Source organism: Chaetura pelagica, unplaced genomic scaffold, assembly GCF_000747805.2.
Source record: "Chaetura pelagica isolate M959 unplaced genomic scaffold, ChaPel_1.0 scaffold275, whole genome shotgun sequence".
NCBI classification, from domain to species: Eukaryota; Metazoa; Chordata; class Aves; order Apodiformes; family Apodidae; genus Chaetura; species Chaetura pelagica.
Window position 1 is genome coordinate 6,508,809 of NW_009953486.1, and position 18,100 is coordinate 6,526,908.

Sequence of the window (18,100 nt, forward strand, 5' to 3'; positions counted from 1 at the left end):
TGAACACAAATTGCAAGGGAAAGAATATGGACTCTCACTTTCCTTGGCTTGTTGGATCAGTCTGGGCAGCAGTTTGTACTAATCAAGTTGGAGTTGCTTAAAATCCAGTGCAAGCTCTAGTTGTACATTTCAATGTATTCATTTCGTATTATAAACCTTTGTGTATTTTGATAACAGGAAAACTAGCATCAGGTAAGAATATTTAGGATTTTATTCATGTGCATTTTTACAATTTCCATAAATTAACGTACACAAATTGTAAGTAATGGTAAAATGATATAATATTTCTGTGATTAATAGTTTTGTGATCAAAGTTTAAGATGTATAGGAAAAGCTAGATAGAAGAGGGGGATCTCTGAAAAAATGTAACTTCTATTTCTTAAACAGGAGTATCTGTAACAATATTCTAATCTCTTCTGCAAGGAGATGGGCCTGCAGAAATTATGATATTAGTGCTGAAGGTCAGAGTTTGGAACCAAATGTCATCAGGATGGCATATTCTTATGGGAACTGATAACAGATTCCTAAACATTTCAGAGAGAAGCCCCAGTGGGGCACTTGGAGAAAGGATAGATGAGGGCTTTGAGAAGTGCTAAAGAATTTCAGCTGCTGTGGTCTCTCTCTGCCCAGCTTGCCTGTCCAGTCACTCCCACCCCTCGAGTGGCCTCTCTCCAGCCAGTCGGGCTCCTACGAGCTGCGGATCGAGGTCCAGCCCAAGCCCCACCACCGGGCACACTACGAGACCGAGGGCAGCCGAGGGGCCGTCAAGGCACCGACTGGAGGCCACCCTGTCGTGCAGGTAAGGGACTGGAGAGCAACTCCATAGAGGAAAAGTGGGGGATGACTGGGGGGTGAAAGTCTTGCTGGGGTCTGGCCCTGAAAGGGGAGAGGGAGCATGTGAACGTGGGTGTGCTTGTAGATGTGCATAAAGTGTCTGAAGTTTAACTGTGATGAAGTCCTGGATGCTTGGAAAGTTGGTTTGGATTAGCTTGTGAAAGCTCAGAAACTTGGGTCTCCCTCACTGGAGACATTCAAAACCCACCTGGATGAGTTCCTGTGTGATGTACTCTAGGTGACCCTGCTCTGGCAGGGGGGTTGGACTAGATGATCTCTCGAGGTCCCTTCCAGCCCCTAAGATTCTATGATTCTATGATTCTATGATATTTGCCACCTTTTCTGTGCTACGTGTCACACCTCCCGTGACCCAACTCTGTCAGAACATGTGCAGCTGCCCTGAATTCCAGCTGAGCCAGTTTTATATTGAGAACAGACTCTTCTGTGTGAAACGGGGCTTTTTGTGAGGTTCGAAATGTACCAACATCAAGCCTGGCTTTCAAATTCAGAATAGCACAGTGACCTACCAAATAGATTTAAAATAACTAGCAGATCATGTTAGAACTGCAATCCCAGGTCCTCCTGCCAGCAGTGAGGGAGGATTTTGGAGCTGAGCTCCCCAGGTTCCTGCAGAACAATTCCATGCAGCAGAGAGGTGCTGCCCGTGTTTCTGACTGTGTGTAACCTCAGCCCCTCTCCAGTCCATACAGCTGGACTATGAGACTCACATACATTCTCTTAAGACTTTATAAAAAGCAAAGCAGCCTTCTTTAACCTCGGTGGGGGGTGGATTAGGAAGGTATGGATGTTACACTGGGGTTTTTCCAGAGTTAACAGCTGCCTTTTGCTAGAAATGTCTTTCATGCATTTGTTCTTCCTTAGCAATTTTACACTTCCACCCCCTGCCCCTCCCCTCTGGTCACTTGGTATAGCTGCTAATTTTAAGCTCATTTAAATTTAGGTCAGAGAATTTCACCTGTGTGTAATTCAAGCACTCAGTACATACATTTCAATCTAGTGCCTGGTTGATATGTAACTTGCTGATGCCATGTCCCACCTTGCATGCAGTCTTGCTTGCCGTCTGTGGCAACACTGCCTTCTTAATGTCCTGGATGTGCACCACTGTCTTAACTGTATTAGCCATGTGGTGAAGAGACAACAGAGCAAGATAATTACATAGTAGTGGGGATGATTTAAAGAAAAACTTGGCCTTTATATAGCTGTAAATATAGAGAGGACTTCTTTATCAGCTTTACAGTTTTACAGAGAAAGGGTGAATGAGTTTAGGCAGGAGCTCCCTCGTGATTTGAGCTGATATCACTACAGAAACAGAGTTTTATCTCTCTTTTGAGGTATAATTTATATTGCCATAAAGAGTGAAGTTCTAGTCCTAGCTATGCTTGTGAGAACGGAAGTCACTCTGCTGAAACCAGTGAACAAAGTCCAAGCTGATGCTGATGGAGTTAACACAGTTTGGCCCTTTGCTGACCTGAGAGGTGGATGAGCTGAACCATGATTCTGTTGTGGAGGATGAAGGGCTTTTCCTTCACTTTTCAAAGTGTAATGTAAAATAATGGCTGAGTAGCTGCACTGTAGCCATCTGGGGCCCCAACAGCCTGTTCAGTCATTTCCTCCTCATTTCAGGCAGTGCCATTCAGGAAGGAAAGCCTGGGTTTTGGTCAGGGTTGTGAGGTGTCAGGGTGATATTCCTGGTAACGATGGATGATAACTGCACAGATCCTGCACAGCTACAACTTTCACTAGGCAAAGTTGGAGTGCATCCTACAGATGCTTTTGTCATATTCAGGAATTACTCTGGCAAGAGTGAACCAGGAAAATGCTGAAGTTTATGCTTAATTTTAAGCATGTGATCAATATCACTAATTTCACTGGGTTGATTGGTGCTTAACTTCAAACATATGTTAGATACTTCCCTGCAGGTTCAGCCCCTTTTAAAAATCAAGCCATAAATTGTTAAATCAATGAATTTGTTTACTTCAATTGAGCTGGACTTACATGTATGGACTGGATAGCTGAGTAAAGTGTGCAGGATAATAATAAATAGCAATCACATTTGACATACTTCGATATATGCAATCTTTTTAGTTTATGAATCTGATAAACTGATATCCCACTGTGGTGTGTTTGGGATGCACAAACTATATGGTCAATCAGCACTTGCTCTTTTCTGAGTTTGCTTACAAATACAGTATCATTTACCTTCCCAAGATATTCCTATCAGCCGGATGTTTATTGCAATGAAGGAGTTTCTTGTGACCTGGGGAAATATAAGTGAGTTGTTTCCTTCCTGTAATCAATATCAATCAAAGAGGGATTTATACTTTCTGCTGGAGACAGGAACTGATATTACTAGTTTTATCATAATTTGCCATCAAGCTTAAGGATCTTAAACTATAAATTCAGAGATCCACATTAGTTTCCCAAGCAGATGTGCTTCTGCACAGCTGTGCCTGCATATGGGGAAAATATGGACAGTTTCTTTATGAAGGTTTATAATAAACCTGGAAGTATTCATTGGATTTGTGTTGACTTTAGTATAACAAGGTTCATATGGATGCTAAGCGATGAGATAGTTGCACCTGTATCCTTTATGACATCTGAAACTTGGGAAGGCTAGTGAAATCCAAAGCTTTCATGTCATAGGTTATTTGGTTTCAAGGCTTTTGGTTTTTTTTTTTCCTACTTTCCCCTCCATGAATTTTAACAGTTTTGTTCTTGTCAGATGCAAACAGTACAGAAACTGAGAAAATTAAACAGGAAAGATTTTTAAAAGGTAGATACTGTGTTGAGCCAAGTTTGCATGAATTAAAGGCTGGATGCAAGGAAATGAAGTTGTTTTCAATAGGTTTTCCCTGTGTTTGGGCCCAGAGCAGGAAAGGCAGCGGTGACCCAGGGCTGACAGGGCTGGGGTTGTCCTGCAGACCTGCTACTGGGGACCCACAGCACTTATTAAATTACAGATGTAAACATACCACCCTTGGGATTTTTCTGGAGCATTAGGACCTCTCCATGGCAACTTTCTTGAAGCCAGTGCTGTCTCTTAGACATTTGGACTTGGAGCATTGAGAAGCCAAACTCATCCTGAGTGGAAGAAGCCCACCAAAGTGGTGGAATTTATACCAAGGCTGAATGTCACATTCACATCTCAAATATTTTAAGCCCCTTTTTGATATACTGCTTTTCCACTATTTTGTTTAATCTTCTTTAAAATACAGTTTCTTTGAAAAAAAATATCTGATTCAACAAAAATACATGCATTAAATTAAATCTCCGTGTGGCTAATTATCCAGCTGAACCTTCTGGAGGAAGAGGTGTAGTTTTTCCAGCGTGGTATTGGCCTGCAATATTTATTTTCTGAAAACTGCATTTTGCATGCAAGTTTCTTCTTTTGGGTGCTCTGAAGCTACAGGGCAGCAGATCTCACATCCTCCAGGCCCTATCTCGTGGTTTATCTTTCTGATGCTGCTTCCTCTTCTTCACGTGTCTAGCCCCGAGAGTTTGTGCACAAGACACCGCACCAGTTGTACAGTCCAAGTATGGCAGGAGAAGAGTCTGGTTAACAAAAACCTCTGGCTAGATGGGCCACAGAGATGAGGGCATTTAATTTCAATTTCAGATGTGCACCTGCCATGGAGAGTTGTGAGGCTGATGTATACTATTTTGTTAAAAATCTGTTTTTGAGAACTCAGCTAAGTCTTGGGCTCAAAGAGTAAATATACACTTTTGCTTATCTTATTGTTTCTAATTTTTTCCCCACACACTTATGTTTTGGACTTACCTTGTTGTAAATAATCCTTGAGGAAGCTGGTGTTTTACATAGCTCTCCAGCACAGTAATTTGTAGTCAGATTCTCAAGGGAGTGTGCCTAACTGGTGTATTTTTAATTGCCATCCTAGCAAATCCTTCCCCTGATGTATTGGTTCTCTAACTTACCTTTACAAAAGGCTCAAATACTTCTGAATGAAACCCAGCACATAAGTAACGAGTAACTCATTTGCATCTACACGCTTTGTTTCTCTCACTTCCACCACATTATTAACTCAGTTCTTCACCGACAAACCTCCTTTTTTCCACTGCTTGTGTCAGGTAACTGAATCTGTTCGGCACACCCGGAGGCTGCTGCGTGGGAAAGCAGCTGAGGATGTTGGTCACTTGGGCTCCTTCCCGAGGCAGCACCTTGCCCAGAGCACAACCTGCATCGCTTGTTCCTTGAGTCAGGCTGGAGAAAAACTCGCTCCTCAGCTGTCGAGTTTGCACCCTCCTGCAGCCGGAGGCTTCAGGTGCTCGGGCAGCCCCACACGGGCTGCTGGGGGCTTGGCAGAGCCACCCGGCTGGCGGGCAGGGCCACTGCTCAGGTCACAGCAGTTCGGGCACTTCCTTAGGAAGCGGGAGCCCCTGGGCCCCGTGTCCCTGCAGACGGGCAGGAAACCTCCCTGCCACCTGCCCGGGCTGCTGCAGAGTTCTGAGGCCTTTGTTTGCATGAACGCGGTGAGTTCAACTGGGTTACAGGGCTGAGAGAGGGGCAGGAATGTCTCTTTCAAGTCAGAGCACCAGGGATTCCTCCTTTCACTTCTCCCCACAGCGGGAGGGGGAAATACCTCAAGATGACTGAGTCCTTGCCTGCTGGTGCTATCCTAAAATAATGTGGCAGTTTATTTAACAACAGCCCTGACAATGCAGATGTCTTGGGCATCAGGGAGGTCTTTAGTCTCTTCCCTTGGCACACACGACACCAAAACCTGTTGGCAGTTCCTCGGACAGAGGTTTGGGAGCAGCAGCCTCCAGCGTGGCCGCCGTGGGCAAACCAGGCCCGAGCTGGCCCTCGGCTGGCAGCAGTGACCCTGCTCCCCTGTGAGCTTCGTTCCAAAAGCAGAGAGGAGGGGGTGATTCTGCTGTGAGCTGTCATCCTCCTGGTATAATCACATCTTCTTTACTGGCTTATTTGTAATGGTAAAACTTAAATACGTTACCTAGCTGATTAGTGGCCTGCCAGTACCTGAAGGGGACCTGCAGGAAGGCTGGGGAGGAACTTTTTACAAGGTCGGGTAGCAAGAGGACGTGGTAATGGCTTAAAATTGGAAGAGGGGAGATTAAGGTTAAACATTAGGAGAAAATTCTTCACTGTGAGGGTGGTGAGACACTGGAACAGGTTGCCCAGAGAAGCTGTGGAGGCCCCATTCCTGGAAGTGTTCAAGGGCAGGTTGGATGGGACTTGGAGCAACCTGGTCTGGTGGGAGGTGTCCCTGCCCATGCAGGGGGTTGGATCTAGATTATTTTTAAGGTCCCTTCCAACCCAAACCATTCTATGATTCTATGAAAGTCCAAACATAGACCAGGTCTACAAATGGAAGGTACTGGAGGGCACAGGGTCCCCCTGATCCGTCACAGCCTGCATGTCCTGGTCTCCTCCTTGCTACTTCTCTTTAATGCAGGAAAGCTACATGGAAACAGGCTCCTGTTAAGCACAGCTGACCCAAATTTCCCTAGGGATTTAGCTTTTAAAATTGTGGTGACTTTCACTAGCTTTTTTTTCTTTTTTTTTTAACTTTGAAAAAGATGGGATGGTAGAATTGTTAATGGAGCTACACAGGAGCTGCTTTACAATAACAAACGTATGTTCCACTTTCCTTTTATATTTGAATTTTGCCGAATGTGTTTTCTTGTGGTTTCTAAGTCAAAGGAGACATTGTTTTCTATCCTAGGCTTCCCATGGGGCTCTGACTTCTAATGGTATGTGACTTCCAACATTAAACCAATTCCTTTGTGTAGTAGTGTAACCAGAACTCTTGATGGAAGCTCAAAACCAAATCACAGCTCATTCTGTGATGCACACTCTCACAAGTAGGGCTGGGCTGGAGATGCACTCCTGCTGAAATCCAAACCAGCCTGATTTGCTTTTTAGAGTACATTGGAGGAGTTGAGTGTGTCCTTTTTTGCCCATATTCCCAACTCCCTGTGTTTGGGGAATTCCAAGCTCCAGGCTGAAGCCCTGCATGGTTGCACTTCCATGGGCAGGCTCTGCTGGACTCACATGACGGAGGTGACTTGTGCTGTGCAACTTCATTGTACCATTCTTGTGGCCTTCACTTCCCTTTTCTGGTGAGCAGGAGCCTCACATAGGCTCTCAGCGGCTTTTGCCACTTCCAGGGATTTCTGTCCCCAACTTGAGAATAGCATGTGACAGATTGACTGCACAGTTCACGCCCGATTTACCTGTAAGACTACCAGGCTTGTTTGCACAACTGTGGTGATCACAGGTGCCTCTTGAGCTTTGAGCTGTTGGGTTGTGGATATATTCATTGTTGTTACATGTGCTAACGAAGGGATAGATGTGCAATGCCAGAAGTGCAAATTTTAGGTACATCTGGGAAATTATCTTCAAAACTAATACGCCATCAAATGTAAGGGTAGGTCAGTACCCCTCCCTCGCACTGTACTGGTAGCATGGCTGTACCTTCAGATCTGTCTGAAAGCTCTGGGAAGCCACTGAGGAAATGAAATTGTTGGATAAATCACAAGTACTGTAGGTAAACACAGATCTGCCTGAAATTTGCTTTTGTTTACTTGTGAGACTGAACTGACCAACGGGAAATATAAAATACATCTAATAAACCCAGATTAGAGTGAGAGCTGACCTGTATGCTTTCTCTAATGCAAGAAGAGAACTGCTGGGTAACAGGGAGGATAACTAGCTACTGGGACAATCTAACCAGAGATTAGTTGCATCTGTTGCTTGAAGTCTTGAAACTGTGTCCCTCTGTTTGAAAGGGTCACTGCCACTGGCTGTGGTTAGATATCCTGGCTGAGTGAGTGCAGCTTGCCCCTAGAAGGACAGGCAGGATCGCTCCATGGTGCAGCTGGGGTGCAGAGGTTCAGGGCACCATGATCAGGGAATCATGTACATTGAGGGAGCAGTGGGATTTTCCCATGTGCCAACCTGCTTTGAGTTAGAGGTGAATGAAGAGCTCTTACTGAAGCTCTTGAGCCCAATTTGGAATAGATTGCTTTTGATGGAAAGTAATTTTGGCTGAGGTGAGGGGAAGGAGAGTACATCAGCTGGTTTGAGGATGATTCCTGTGCTATGTAGAAGGCTTGGGTAATTTCTTGGATTAGAGACATGCTTGGATTAGGCAGATGCAAGATTTAGGCTACTCTTTTATGTCTATTCTCACTGCAGGACTGTACAAGGAGGAGGCAGTGTGCAGTAAACCAGATTTTGAATTTCTGGCTGTTTTTTACCATGAATGTTGAACACTTCCAGTGCAGCAGTAATGCTGAGATAACTCATCCCATTCAGACCATGCTTGAGTATCCACAGGAGAAGCTCATGTGGGGTGGAGAGAGTCCTGTAAACTCACACCTGAGCTCTCTGTTCACAGACAGTGAAGTCCAGCTAAGTCCCCACTTCCTCCCTTGCTCTCTCAAGACCAATGTATATTCAGTTGGAATAGCCTTGTGCCAAGTGAGGACTTGCACCTGGGTCTCCCGTGTGTGGGGGGAGCATCATGCTCACCAAGCTAATGGCTACTCAAGGGGAAAGGGACTGGGTTCCTCTTGCGTGATGCTGCTTGGTGAAAATTTTCTAGGGTCCCTATTTTGTTCTGAAACAGCTGTTGAAACCCTGATGCTTCCAGCAGATCTAAGTTATTTTCTCTCTGAGCATGCCTCATGTTGTGGGTTTCAGTATAAGAAGAAGTTGGGGAGGGGGGAGGTTCATGGGACTTGGTGTTTTTTGGCATTTTTTTTTCCTTTTCTCAAAAATGCTTTTTTGCTAAGATCCTTTCAAAAATCTGGCTGATGTTCAGTCAAAGAGCCAATGCCTAGCAAAGGTCCTGGTTCCTGGACCCCAAACCCACCTCACAGGAGGCCTGGCACTGAGCCCTGGCAGAGGGCCCAGCTTTGGGGATTTGGTTCCATGCAGTCAAATCAATCACCTTGGGCTGAACTGAATAACTTCAAGATGCTTTTGCTGCTACCACTGTCCCATCGTGTCCCTTGTCAGCATGATTGCTCTCAAGCTTTGTCCCACATCTCGGTTGCACAGCATGATGCTCCTGGGGCAGCATCTGAAGCATCTCTGCTTTGCCTGTCTGCTGGGAAGGACGAGCTGACTGTGGCAGAGGAAGGCTTCAAGGTTAGGTGATAAGAAAGCACCTCTCCTTGCTGCCCTCTGTTCTGCTCCAGCAGGACTGAAGCCAGTTCCCCCAGGACCTCCAAGAGCTGCCAAGGGAATTACTTCCCTCACTGGTGGCAGAGCCCTATGCTGAGGCACACCCCTGTCAAAATTAGCAGATTTGCACCCTCTGATTTACTGATGGCAGAGGGAGTTTTTTTCATGCTGGGGAAGCTTAAATCTTTTATCATGTATGTGCATGGAAGCTCTTTTAGTACACAGCTGGTTTTCTTAGAAAAAAAATCATATTTTAACCCAGTTATGAAAATCTGATCTTTAAATCCCCAGATCTGTACATGTGCAGAATTTGGATGCATCGTGCCTTTTCTTATAACCTTTCAGCTTAGATAGTCAAAGCATCCTGCAAACAGGATCAGGTCTTCATAGGAGTAGGGAAACTGAGGCACAGGGAGGAAACAACTTGATTACGTGGGGTCAGTGTCAGGACAGTCAGGAACAAAACTCTCCAACTGCTTTCTCCTGCCATCTCTGTTCCAGACCTGCATTTTAACCCTGTGTGGAAGAAGAAATCCCAGTTAGACACTGGGAGTCTGGTTGTCATTTACTGTAAGGAGCAGCATAGCAAATGAGATTCAGTCCTTGGAATTCTGACAAAATTGTCACCAAAATAAGAAGCACTTAAAATTGAGTATAATAAAAACTCATCATTTAGCAGAATCAGATGTTCAAAGGATTGTCTTCAGAGGCCTTTTTAGACTGGTTTGCTAAGGACCAAAGAAAACTAAGGCAGAGATTTCATTCTAGTTTGAGTTATTTTTCTGTGTCCCAAGTACATTAAATTGAACACAAACATGTGACAAGATTACGCTTTATTGCTCAATGCCAGCTCTAAGTGAAGCAGGCAGGCAAGCTGCTACATGATCCTGTGTACTACGTGATCCTGTGTGCTGCATGATCTTTAATTACTGACAGCTATTGATAAGTCACTCTCCACAAGACAATACATTGACATTTTCCATTTTGGTAGGAGTATTGTTGAGTAAAGATCCCTTCCCCCAAAATCTTTGACATTGTTGCAGTCAAAGGGGTATTAATTGTGAGAATTAATGATCAAAGTTGAGTCCACCAGGAAGGGAGCTGAATGGGCACAACAGCAGGGCAGTGCCAGGCAGGGGCTGTTCCAACAAGCACATCTTCCTCTTGTCCACTGCTGAGTATCCAAAAACACTTCCTGGCATGGGAAACAGGCTTGGGTCTGGTGAAGAGTCTGAGCAGCTAAACAGTCTGTGGTGTTAAAAGCCTTGAGACATGGGTGTAACTCTTCAGCCTCTGTTTCTGGAGGAAGGTGGGTGGTGGGCAAGCTGGGGCTCCTTCCTAGGGCATCCAGTGCTGCAACCGCATGCTGCTCCTGGCCAGCCTTTCAGGGCTTCCTTATCTTCTCGTGTACAGCAGGAAAAGGGAAGCAGTAGGAGGAAACGATTTCTCACGCGGCTTTGTATTTGCTTCTAATTAAATGTTGCCAGTCAAGCTCTGTTTTCCCACTTTTCACTACAGGCCGGGGATGGTCTATCTGAATCACCCTGGCGCTGCTCTCAAAGCTGACCACACACATGCACACCCCCTTTGGGGGAAGCTGGAGTGACTTACACGGGGAGATAGCAAGTGATATGCAGCAGTTAATGTTCTAAGCCTCATGTTACTGTGAGCTGAAACAGGCATGAGAGCTGATTGCTTTCAAGCAAATAAAATCACTGAGACTAGTGAATTTATTCCCCAATTTTATACTTTCCTTCTGGCAGCAGCTTGCGTTGTCTAGACAGGAAGATGTGTGCAATCAGCTTTAAAGATGCAGCTTTAAACCTCCCAGGGGAGAAAGACCAGAATTCCTGACAAGCAGAGCTCTGTTGGGGTGAATGGGAAATGAATTATTCCCTTCTACTCTCCAAGGCAATCGGCATCTGTATCACACAGGGCGACATTTTCACTGAGGCTCTTCAAAAAGTGCCCATAAGATCTGCAGATGCTCCTGTTTTGTCTCGCAAAACCCATCACAGTTTGCATGCAGACTTTCAGATGTGCACCATCCAAACTAGGAATCTCTTGAGAAAATTTGGCTCTGAAACCCATCAATTAAAAAGGCAAAGGCAGGAACGTGCAATACTAGTGGAAATGGAGGTGCAAATCTCTGCACCTCTCTGCCCCAGATTCCTTGTTTAAGAGTAAAAAAGTTATCTTCCTTGTCTCCTGGGAATCCTCCATCCTTTTGCTAACAATGTTATTCTATATAAAATAGAATAATAATCTCAAACATGTCTAAGATTCAAAGACCAAAATTTTGACTCTTTCACTAAATTCCATCTGTATATGCATGTGTTTTATCTATAGGTGGCCACCTACAGAATCTTTAAGGAATTTGCCTTTCTTTCTGACTCTGCTGGCAATTTATCACTTGGTTACCAGACAGCATAACTAAGAGGTGTTGCAGGCTTCACTTGTGCAGAGATTTGCTACTCATGCAACAGAGCAAAGCTGTGTCTTTAAATCCCCACGGCAAGAGGCAATGCCAACTGCTTGGATGCAGGGTTTGGTTCATCTCAGCACTGGGGTAGGGACTGATTTAGATGTGAATTTTAAACTCTGGGGTTAAGTGCTTGTGTTTTTGGAGCTGGCATCTCAGTTCGTGTGAAGATCTGAGTTTTGAAATAATGCAGGAAAAAACCCTGTTGTTCTGTGTGCCTAATGAGTGGTCTTGATGGCTGCAGTTGCTGGTACAATCACGTGAATTGTGTTCAGGTGGGTGACAGGGCTGCTGATACACAGCAGCTGAAGGCACATCTGCTCATTTTTTGCATGCAGAATTACACATGCTTTCCTGAAAATAACACTTCAATACCCCTTGCTGCTAATTTTCACTGGTATTGATCCACAGATGGAGTGCAGAATGAATGAATTTTATTTATGCAGAGGTGAGACGATGATTTTAATCATGCCACACATTTCCATTTTGTTTAGAAACCAAATCATAGCAGCAAACCAAACAAGAAAAGTCTCCTTGTTTTCTGAATGATGTTATTTGTTTATCTGCCAAAGTGCTTTGCATTTCCTCAGGTCACAGACCAGCCCATGTCTGGCTATGTTAATATTATAAGAGTTATGCAAAAGCAAAGTTTAAGAAAAATCTTTCAACTGAAAGAAATAGGATCTTAAAATCCCAAAATAGAGTATGGAAAGGTACACATCATGTCTGGCTTCTCTTTCCTCTTGTGGCAAATGTGACTCAAAGGAGTTGGTTTTTTTCCAGCTCAATCTGTATACAGTTTGGGGGAGTTTTATTGTGAATAGGTCACCTTATGATACACAAAAATATTTCCTCCTGGAGTTCTGTATTCATAAATCTTTCTCAATTCTTACTCTCTTGCAACTGAAATCCAGATGATTTAGTTTTCTTCATGGAAAGAAGAGCAAACAAGAGTAAAGGAACATGTTGGTGTGGGGCTGGTCCTCTGTTCTTGTTTCTCCTGGAACTCTGGTTGCAGGGCACTGCACTGTCCCCTTGGGCAGCTGCAGGTTTCTATCCAGGAGATAAGCAGCAGAGTAGGATTGAAAAACTGAGACTTTTGAGAGACTTGGTTGTCACTAAAGGAAGAAAAAATATTTTTGAAGTTATTATTTAAAACATGTTTTAAGTCTTCACTTCTTTGTAGGGTTTTTTAAGGGTCACTTTTACTCCTTTGCCTTATGGTTAAATACTAAAGCAGCTGCTTAGCATAGTGGAGATGAGTGTTTATTGAGAGTAACAGTCTCTCATAGTTCAGCTTTGAGGAGAGACATATACCTGAACTGGAGCTTTAGCATATTCTTTCATTCCAGCTCACACTGAAGTTTTCTATATAAAAATGCAGCACAGATTATTAACTCATTTCTGTTCCTGCAAAGTAGGGTTAGCATTAAATGTTTCCCTGGTAGAGATCAACACTGAGGTTATATGACATGACCAAAGCTATGTAGTAAAGTGGTGACAGAGCTGGGTGTAAAACTCTAATTTAAAGTTCATAGAGCATTTCTATGGGCTGTTCATCTCCATTTTTTGTTCCTAAATCATCCTGATGTGTTCTTAGCCGTTGAAAGGTAGATGGAAATTCTTATTGTAAATGATCGCCTATCTTACCCTTTGAAACATAATTAACTCTTCTAAACAGGGATACTTGACACTTTTACATTTTATTTTCTGTTTTTATTTGCAGTTTATAATGGTATTTTGATTTTTACAGTGATGTTATCCAAAACCATTGCCAAAATGCCATAAAGTACCAAATAATTCTGTTACTTTCTTCCACTGATCAAACAATTGATTTAAAAAGCTGGTCCTGTGGAGGACCAGAAGGCCTTTTACTGTGTGCTGTGTACCCCCTCGTCCAGCAGATGATCCAAACATTGCCATATGAACAGGCAATCAGTTCCTTTCTTCTTTAAGTATATATACATTTATACAGACACACACCCACAGCTATGCATCTTCTTAGAAGACCATGAATATTTGTGCTTTGGGAACTCATTCTGTACATGAGCAAACATGACTCAAAATGACTTTTAAAGGTGGCCGGTATTAAAAAACTGTATGTAGCCAGTTCTGTTCCAGCTGCTACTGACTCTGCTCACCAGGGGCAAATTTTCTTCTCTAATTTATTATCTGTTTTACTCCATTCCAGTCTCCCACCTATAACTCTGGGATTTTATTTTGCCAGGATAGAGAGAAATCTGCTTTGCTGTCACTGTAATAACAGTTGCAGTCCAAAGGATCCTCTCATCATCTGAGCTGGATCCACAAAGCATTACTCTGTCAGGCATGACAATAACCATGCTCAGTACTTAAAAACTACTCTTCTCCTCTCCCCTTGTAAAGACAAGATGGCTTTTGGTCATGCAATGGCTTTTCATTGAAGGCCAGGAAATAATGGATTTTGCAAGTACCATACTTAGGATGAGTTTCCGTACAGCTCCCAGAGGACCTGGGCTTAATGGGCCTCCCTGGATAAACAGGGGATGATTGCTACATTTGTGCTTGTTCCCAGTAGATCTATCATTTTGACCTCTGTCGCCTTTAATCTCCTATGCACCCAATGCATTTCTAAATCTCTCCATGGCTGCCATCGTGCTTATCACATAATTGGCAACACTGCTTCTCCAGTGCCAACCCTTGTGCTTGGAGTCCAGCTCCACTCCTCCTCCACCTCACCCCCAGAGCCAACTGGCATGTTTGTGCAAAGCCTCGTGCCCTGTTTTCCTTCCTCGCCATCTCCCAAAGCGTTTGTGCAAGTGAGCTATCGTAGGTGTCTGTGCTGTGCCTGGGCTGGGCTCTGTAATTCTTTCTTGCACAGCCCCTACTTAAAGCCTGTTGACTTCAATGGAGCTATTCATGTAAGTGGAGGCTGCATATTCGGGCCCTTGGGTTGTAAGTTCTCTGGGGCATAGACCCCAGCTTTGTATGCCTTGCAAATATGTGCTAGATGAGTAATGATAGCTCAGAAGAGTGAGTGTCACTTTACATTTCCCATACTGAAGGAAGGTTGCCAGGATTGCATTGATGCTGCTTGTGGTCCCCTTCCAGGGGGGAATTAATCCTTCCATGCCTCCTGCTGACTGGTGAAAAGAAAAAAGAAAAAAAACAACCCACGATTTGGCCATGAATACCATTAACTTAATCTTCCTTTTCTCTGATCTTCCAGTACTATTTGCTTTGTATGGCTTCATCAAGGTTTTGTATGTGGACAAAATAATTGAAAACAAATTTAGCATGTCTCAGACCATAAAGTTCCCTTTCAGCTAGATCACTGGCTGTGTGGTAGATAAATGTCTGGTTTTAATTTTTGGTTATGTGAGAAATTTAGAATGGTTTGATTTGTAATTCTGAATGTTAATAAAGAAGGGGAAATTTCCTAGTCTCCTGGCCTGTGGAGGCATTCTGGCTTTCTTGCTTCTCTTTCAGCAAATGCTGTTTATCAACTATGTTGTTTAGTACAGTAGAGTCTGTTTATGTCCTTGAACCCTAGAGGCCCCTGTCTCTAAGGTCAACTCCTTGTGCCAGGTACTATACAGTGACAAACCAAAAATGCCAGCTCTACCTGTACAGGTATTATTTTAATGCAATGCAGGAGGAACGGCTGAAGATGAATGGACTGCTGGGGGAAGGATGAGTTTCAAAGAGGAGTGAATCAAAGCTGGTCCACATAAGTGGGACCAGGAACATATTTCCTAAGTGGAACTAAGAATATATTTCCTTTTATGACTATTGAATAATTCTGTAGACAGGGAGATTTGTATGGTGGAGATGTAGATTTAAAAGGGAACATCCTCTCTGGTGGAAGAGGATGTGAGTGTTTAAGAAGCTGGTGTTTGGGGCTGGATTTGGGAAGTTTGGGAATAGGTGTTGATAACTGGGTAGAAAATGAGAAGTGAGAGGGCAAAGAGACAAACAGAACTTTGAAGATCAAGGCAGGCAGCTTGTATCTGGTGTGAGGGACACAGAAGCTTGGGGTGAGTTGAGGAAAGCAAAAGGTTGGCAGGACAGTCCTAGCTGGGTTTGAAATGGATGTGAGCAGAAGACTGCACATGCCAAAGCCAGAGAAAGGGGTACAACAGAGATAATTAATTTCTGAAATGTTTATATGTCTGAAATATTGAGAATTTCAGTTCTCAAAATTGCAGACACACTCACTAGATTGGGGGGGGAACACCTTTTTTTTTTTTTTCACTGCAGTGAAAGTAGGAATCTCAAACTGAGCTGAGACAAAGTAATTTTACTGAACATTAGGCTGGACAGAAACTTCTATTAGCTTTGATAAGATCTGGAGAAGGTGCATATGGGAGTACCACATATATACCAAGTATATAAATGCAAGTGAGTGACTTTCTTCTGTCCTTACTGTCTTTTCTGCTGACAGGAAGCAGGAAGCACTGTCCCAGGCTGCAGGTGCAGGGACTCAGCTCTGCTTTGCAGCTTTATCCATCCCCTCATTTAGGAATCAGTCACTGAAAATTAAACCAGTGTACTAAAAAATCATAGAATGTACATTTTGAGAGGATTTAACAGTCTGTTTTGGAGATAATCAACAAATTTCTGTTAACAAAGAGCTTGTCTGGATTTTTTTTTTTTCCTTCTCTATATATTTAGTATTAAAACCATTAATTGCATGTTTTCCATTAACTCTCTCCCCTATGTATCATGGACTCCAGCAAGTACTCTTCAGAGGATGTCTGTGTCTCAGAGTAGGAAACAGTCTGTACTACACGTTTATATCTATTCCTATCTGTACGTATATCTATTTGTTTCCTGACATGAAGGCATTGCAAGCCCTGTGTGTGATAATAGATTTTTAATGTCTTCACAGCTCCACGGTTACATGGAGAACAAACCCTTGGGTCTTCAGATCTTCATTGGAACAGCAGATGAACGGATACTTAAACCTCATGCTTTCTATCAAGTCCATCGCATTACGGGGAAAACTGTTACCACCACCAGCTATGAAAAAATCATTGGCAACACCAAAGTTTTGGAGATCCCACTGGAACCCAAAAATAACATGAAAGCAACGTAAGTATATTTCTTTTTATTAAGAAAGTTGAGGAGGATTAACTTTGGTGTGTGAAGTTCTTTCTCATGTGGAGAAGTCACTTAAATGAATAACAATGTCTGTGCTGGAGGGATTCCCCTTTCCAAAGCATTGGGTTGATACATGAGTGTAAGACCCTTTTTACAAAAGCATGAGCAGTAGGTACAAGCACCTGGGTTAAAGCTGCTTAAAGAGTTACCATCCATCAGCTGACTGTGCAGGCATTTTTGCTCTTTACCCCAATTGCTGCAGTGACTATATTGTAATAATCTATCATCTTAAAATCAGATTGGTTTTGTAGGGCACTATGGAGAACAAGAATTGAATCTCCAAGTCCTTATGCTGCAGCAATACAATGACAAGCAAGGAGCAGTAGACAGCAGAGAAAAGGTGTGCAGTTCATTTTACAACATTTAATGGAATAAAAAACATCTCTCCTGAACTCAGCCAAGTGCTCTGGCCATGAAATTGTACTCTCTTGTTGTAATAGGTTGACAGAAAAGCAAGTACAGGCACATCTTTTCTGTATTACTCTTTCCTGTTTTATGCAGGCAGAGGGATGAAGTGGGCACCAGTCTCAAACTTCAGGCTTGACTGTGTGCCAGGCAGCATGAGAGTGATTGCTCTGCAGAGGGAAGAGCTGTATCTCCATGCTTCAGAGGATACTGACAAATTGGCAGAACAGCTATGTTTTTAAGCCTCCCTACTTCATAGCGAAATCCACATTCTTTCTCTCTAGATCTTTTTTCAGAAAATATACCTCATTCCTCCCTTTCCTTCAAGCCTCTCCTTCCCTCTGCACCCAAGGAAATAAATAAATGTCTGCATCTCAAGCTTAAGTAGCCAAGTGCTGAATGCAACATGACTGTCTGTTCCTAACAAGTAACCCTGGAGTAATAAACCCCTGCACACGTGCAATGGCAAGGAGAACAGTGTGGGTGTAGGAAACAGCTTGGGGTTTATGCCTCCCAAAACGTGATTTTAATTAATACCAGAAGAAAAAAAAAAAAAAGTATGTATTTAAAATTGGTATTAAAATGGGTTGGCAGTGCCTGTCTAATAGCAGTGCACCTTTGAAGGCCAAAGATACCAGATTCTGTAAATATTAATTGGCACATTCTATTAACATAGACAGGCATGTTGCAAGGTTGCAGTACACTGGACTCTTAGGAAGTTAACCTGCACTTACACTAATTTTAAGTTGGAATGTCAGTTTAAGCAATCCTAACCCTTTTATTGCTGCTCAGCCCCATCCTGCTCCCCACATACTCCCTCTGTGCAGGGACATGGTGGATGGGAGCAGGGAACAATCTTCTGCACTGCCAGGCTATTACCTTGGCTGGGGGCAACATCCCAGGGCTTTGGAGGATGACATGGTGACTTGGGCCAGGGCTGAAGAGACCAGTTCTAGCAGAAGCACCTATCTTGTCCAAAAGGAGTGGAGAGCAGTTTGATTCCTGCTTTGGAGTTGAATTTCATGCTTGTGCTACAAACTGTGGGG

General features: G+C 43.4%; 1 protein-coding gene across 1 annotated transcript in view; it reads left to right on the top strand.

Annotated features, from left to right (window-relative positions):
• NFATC2 (nuclear factor of activated T-cells, cytoplasmic, calcineurin-dependent 2) overlaps nt 1-18,100 on the top strand; it is a 48,425-nt gene that overhangs the window by 1,004 nt on the left and 29,321 nt on the right. The window contains exons 2-3 of the mRNA XM_009998761.1: nt 631-799; nt 16,378-16,580. Of these exons, the coding sequence (XP_009997063.1) occupies nt 631-799; nt 16,378-16,580 (372 nt within the window). The remainder of the gene's footprint in view (nt 1-630; nt 800-16,377; nt 16,581-18,100) is intronic.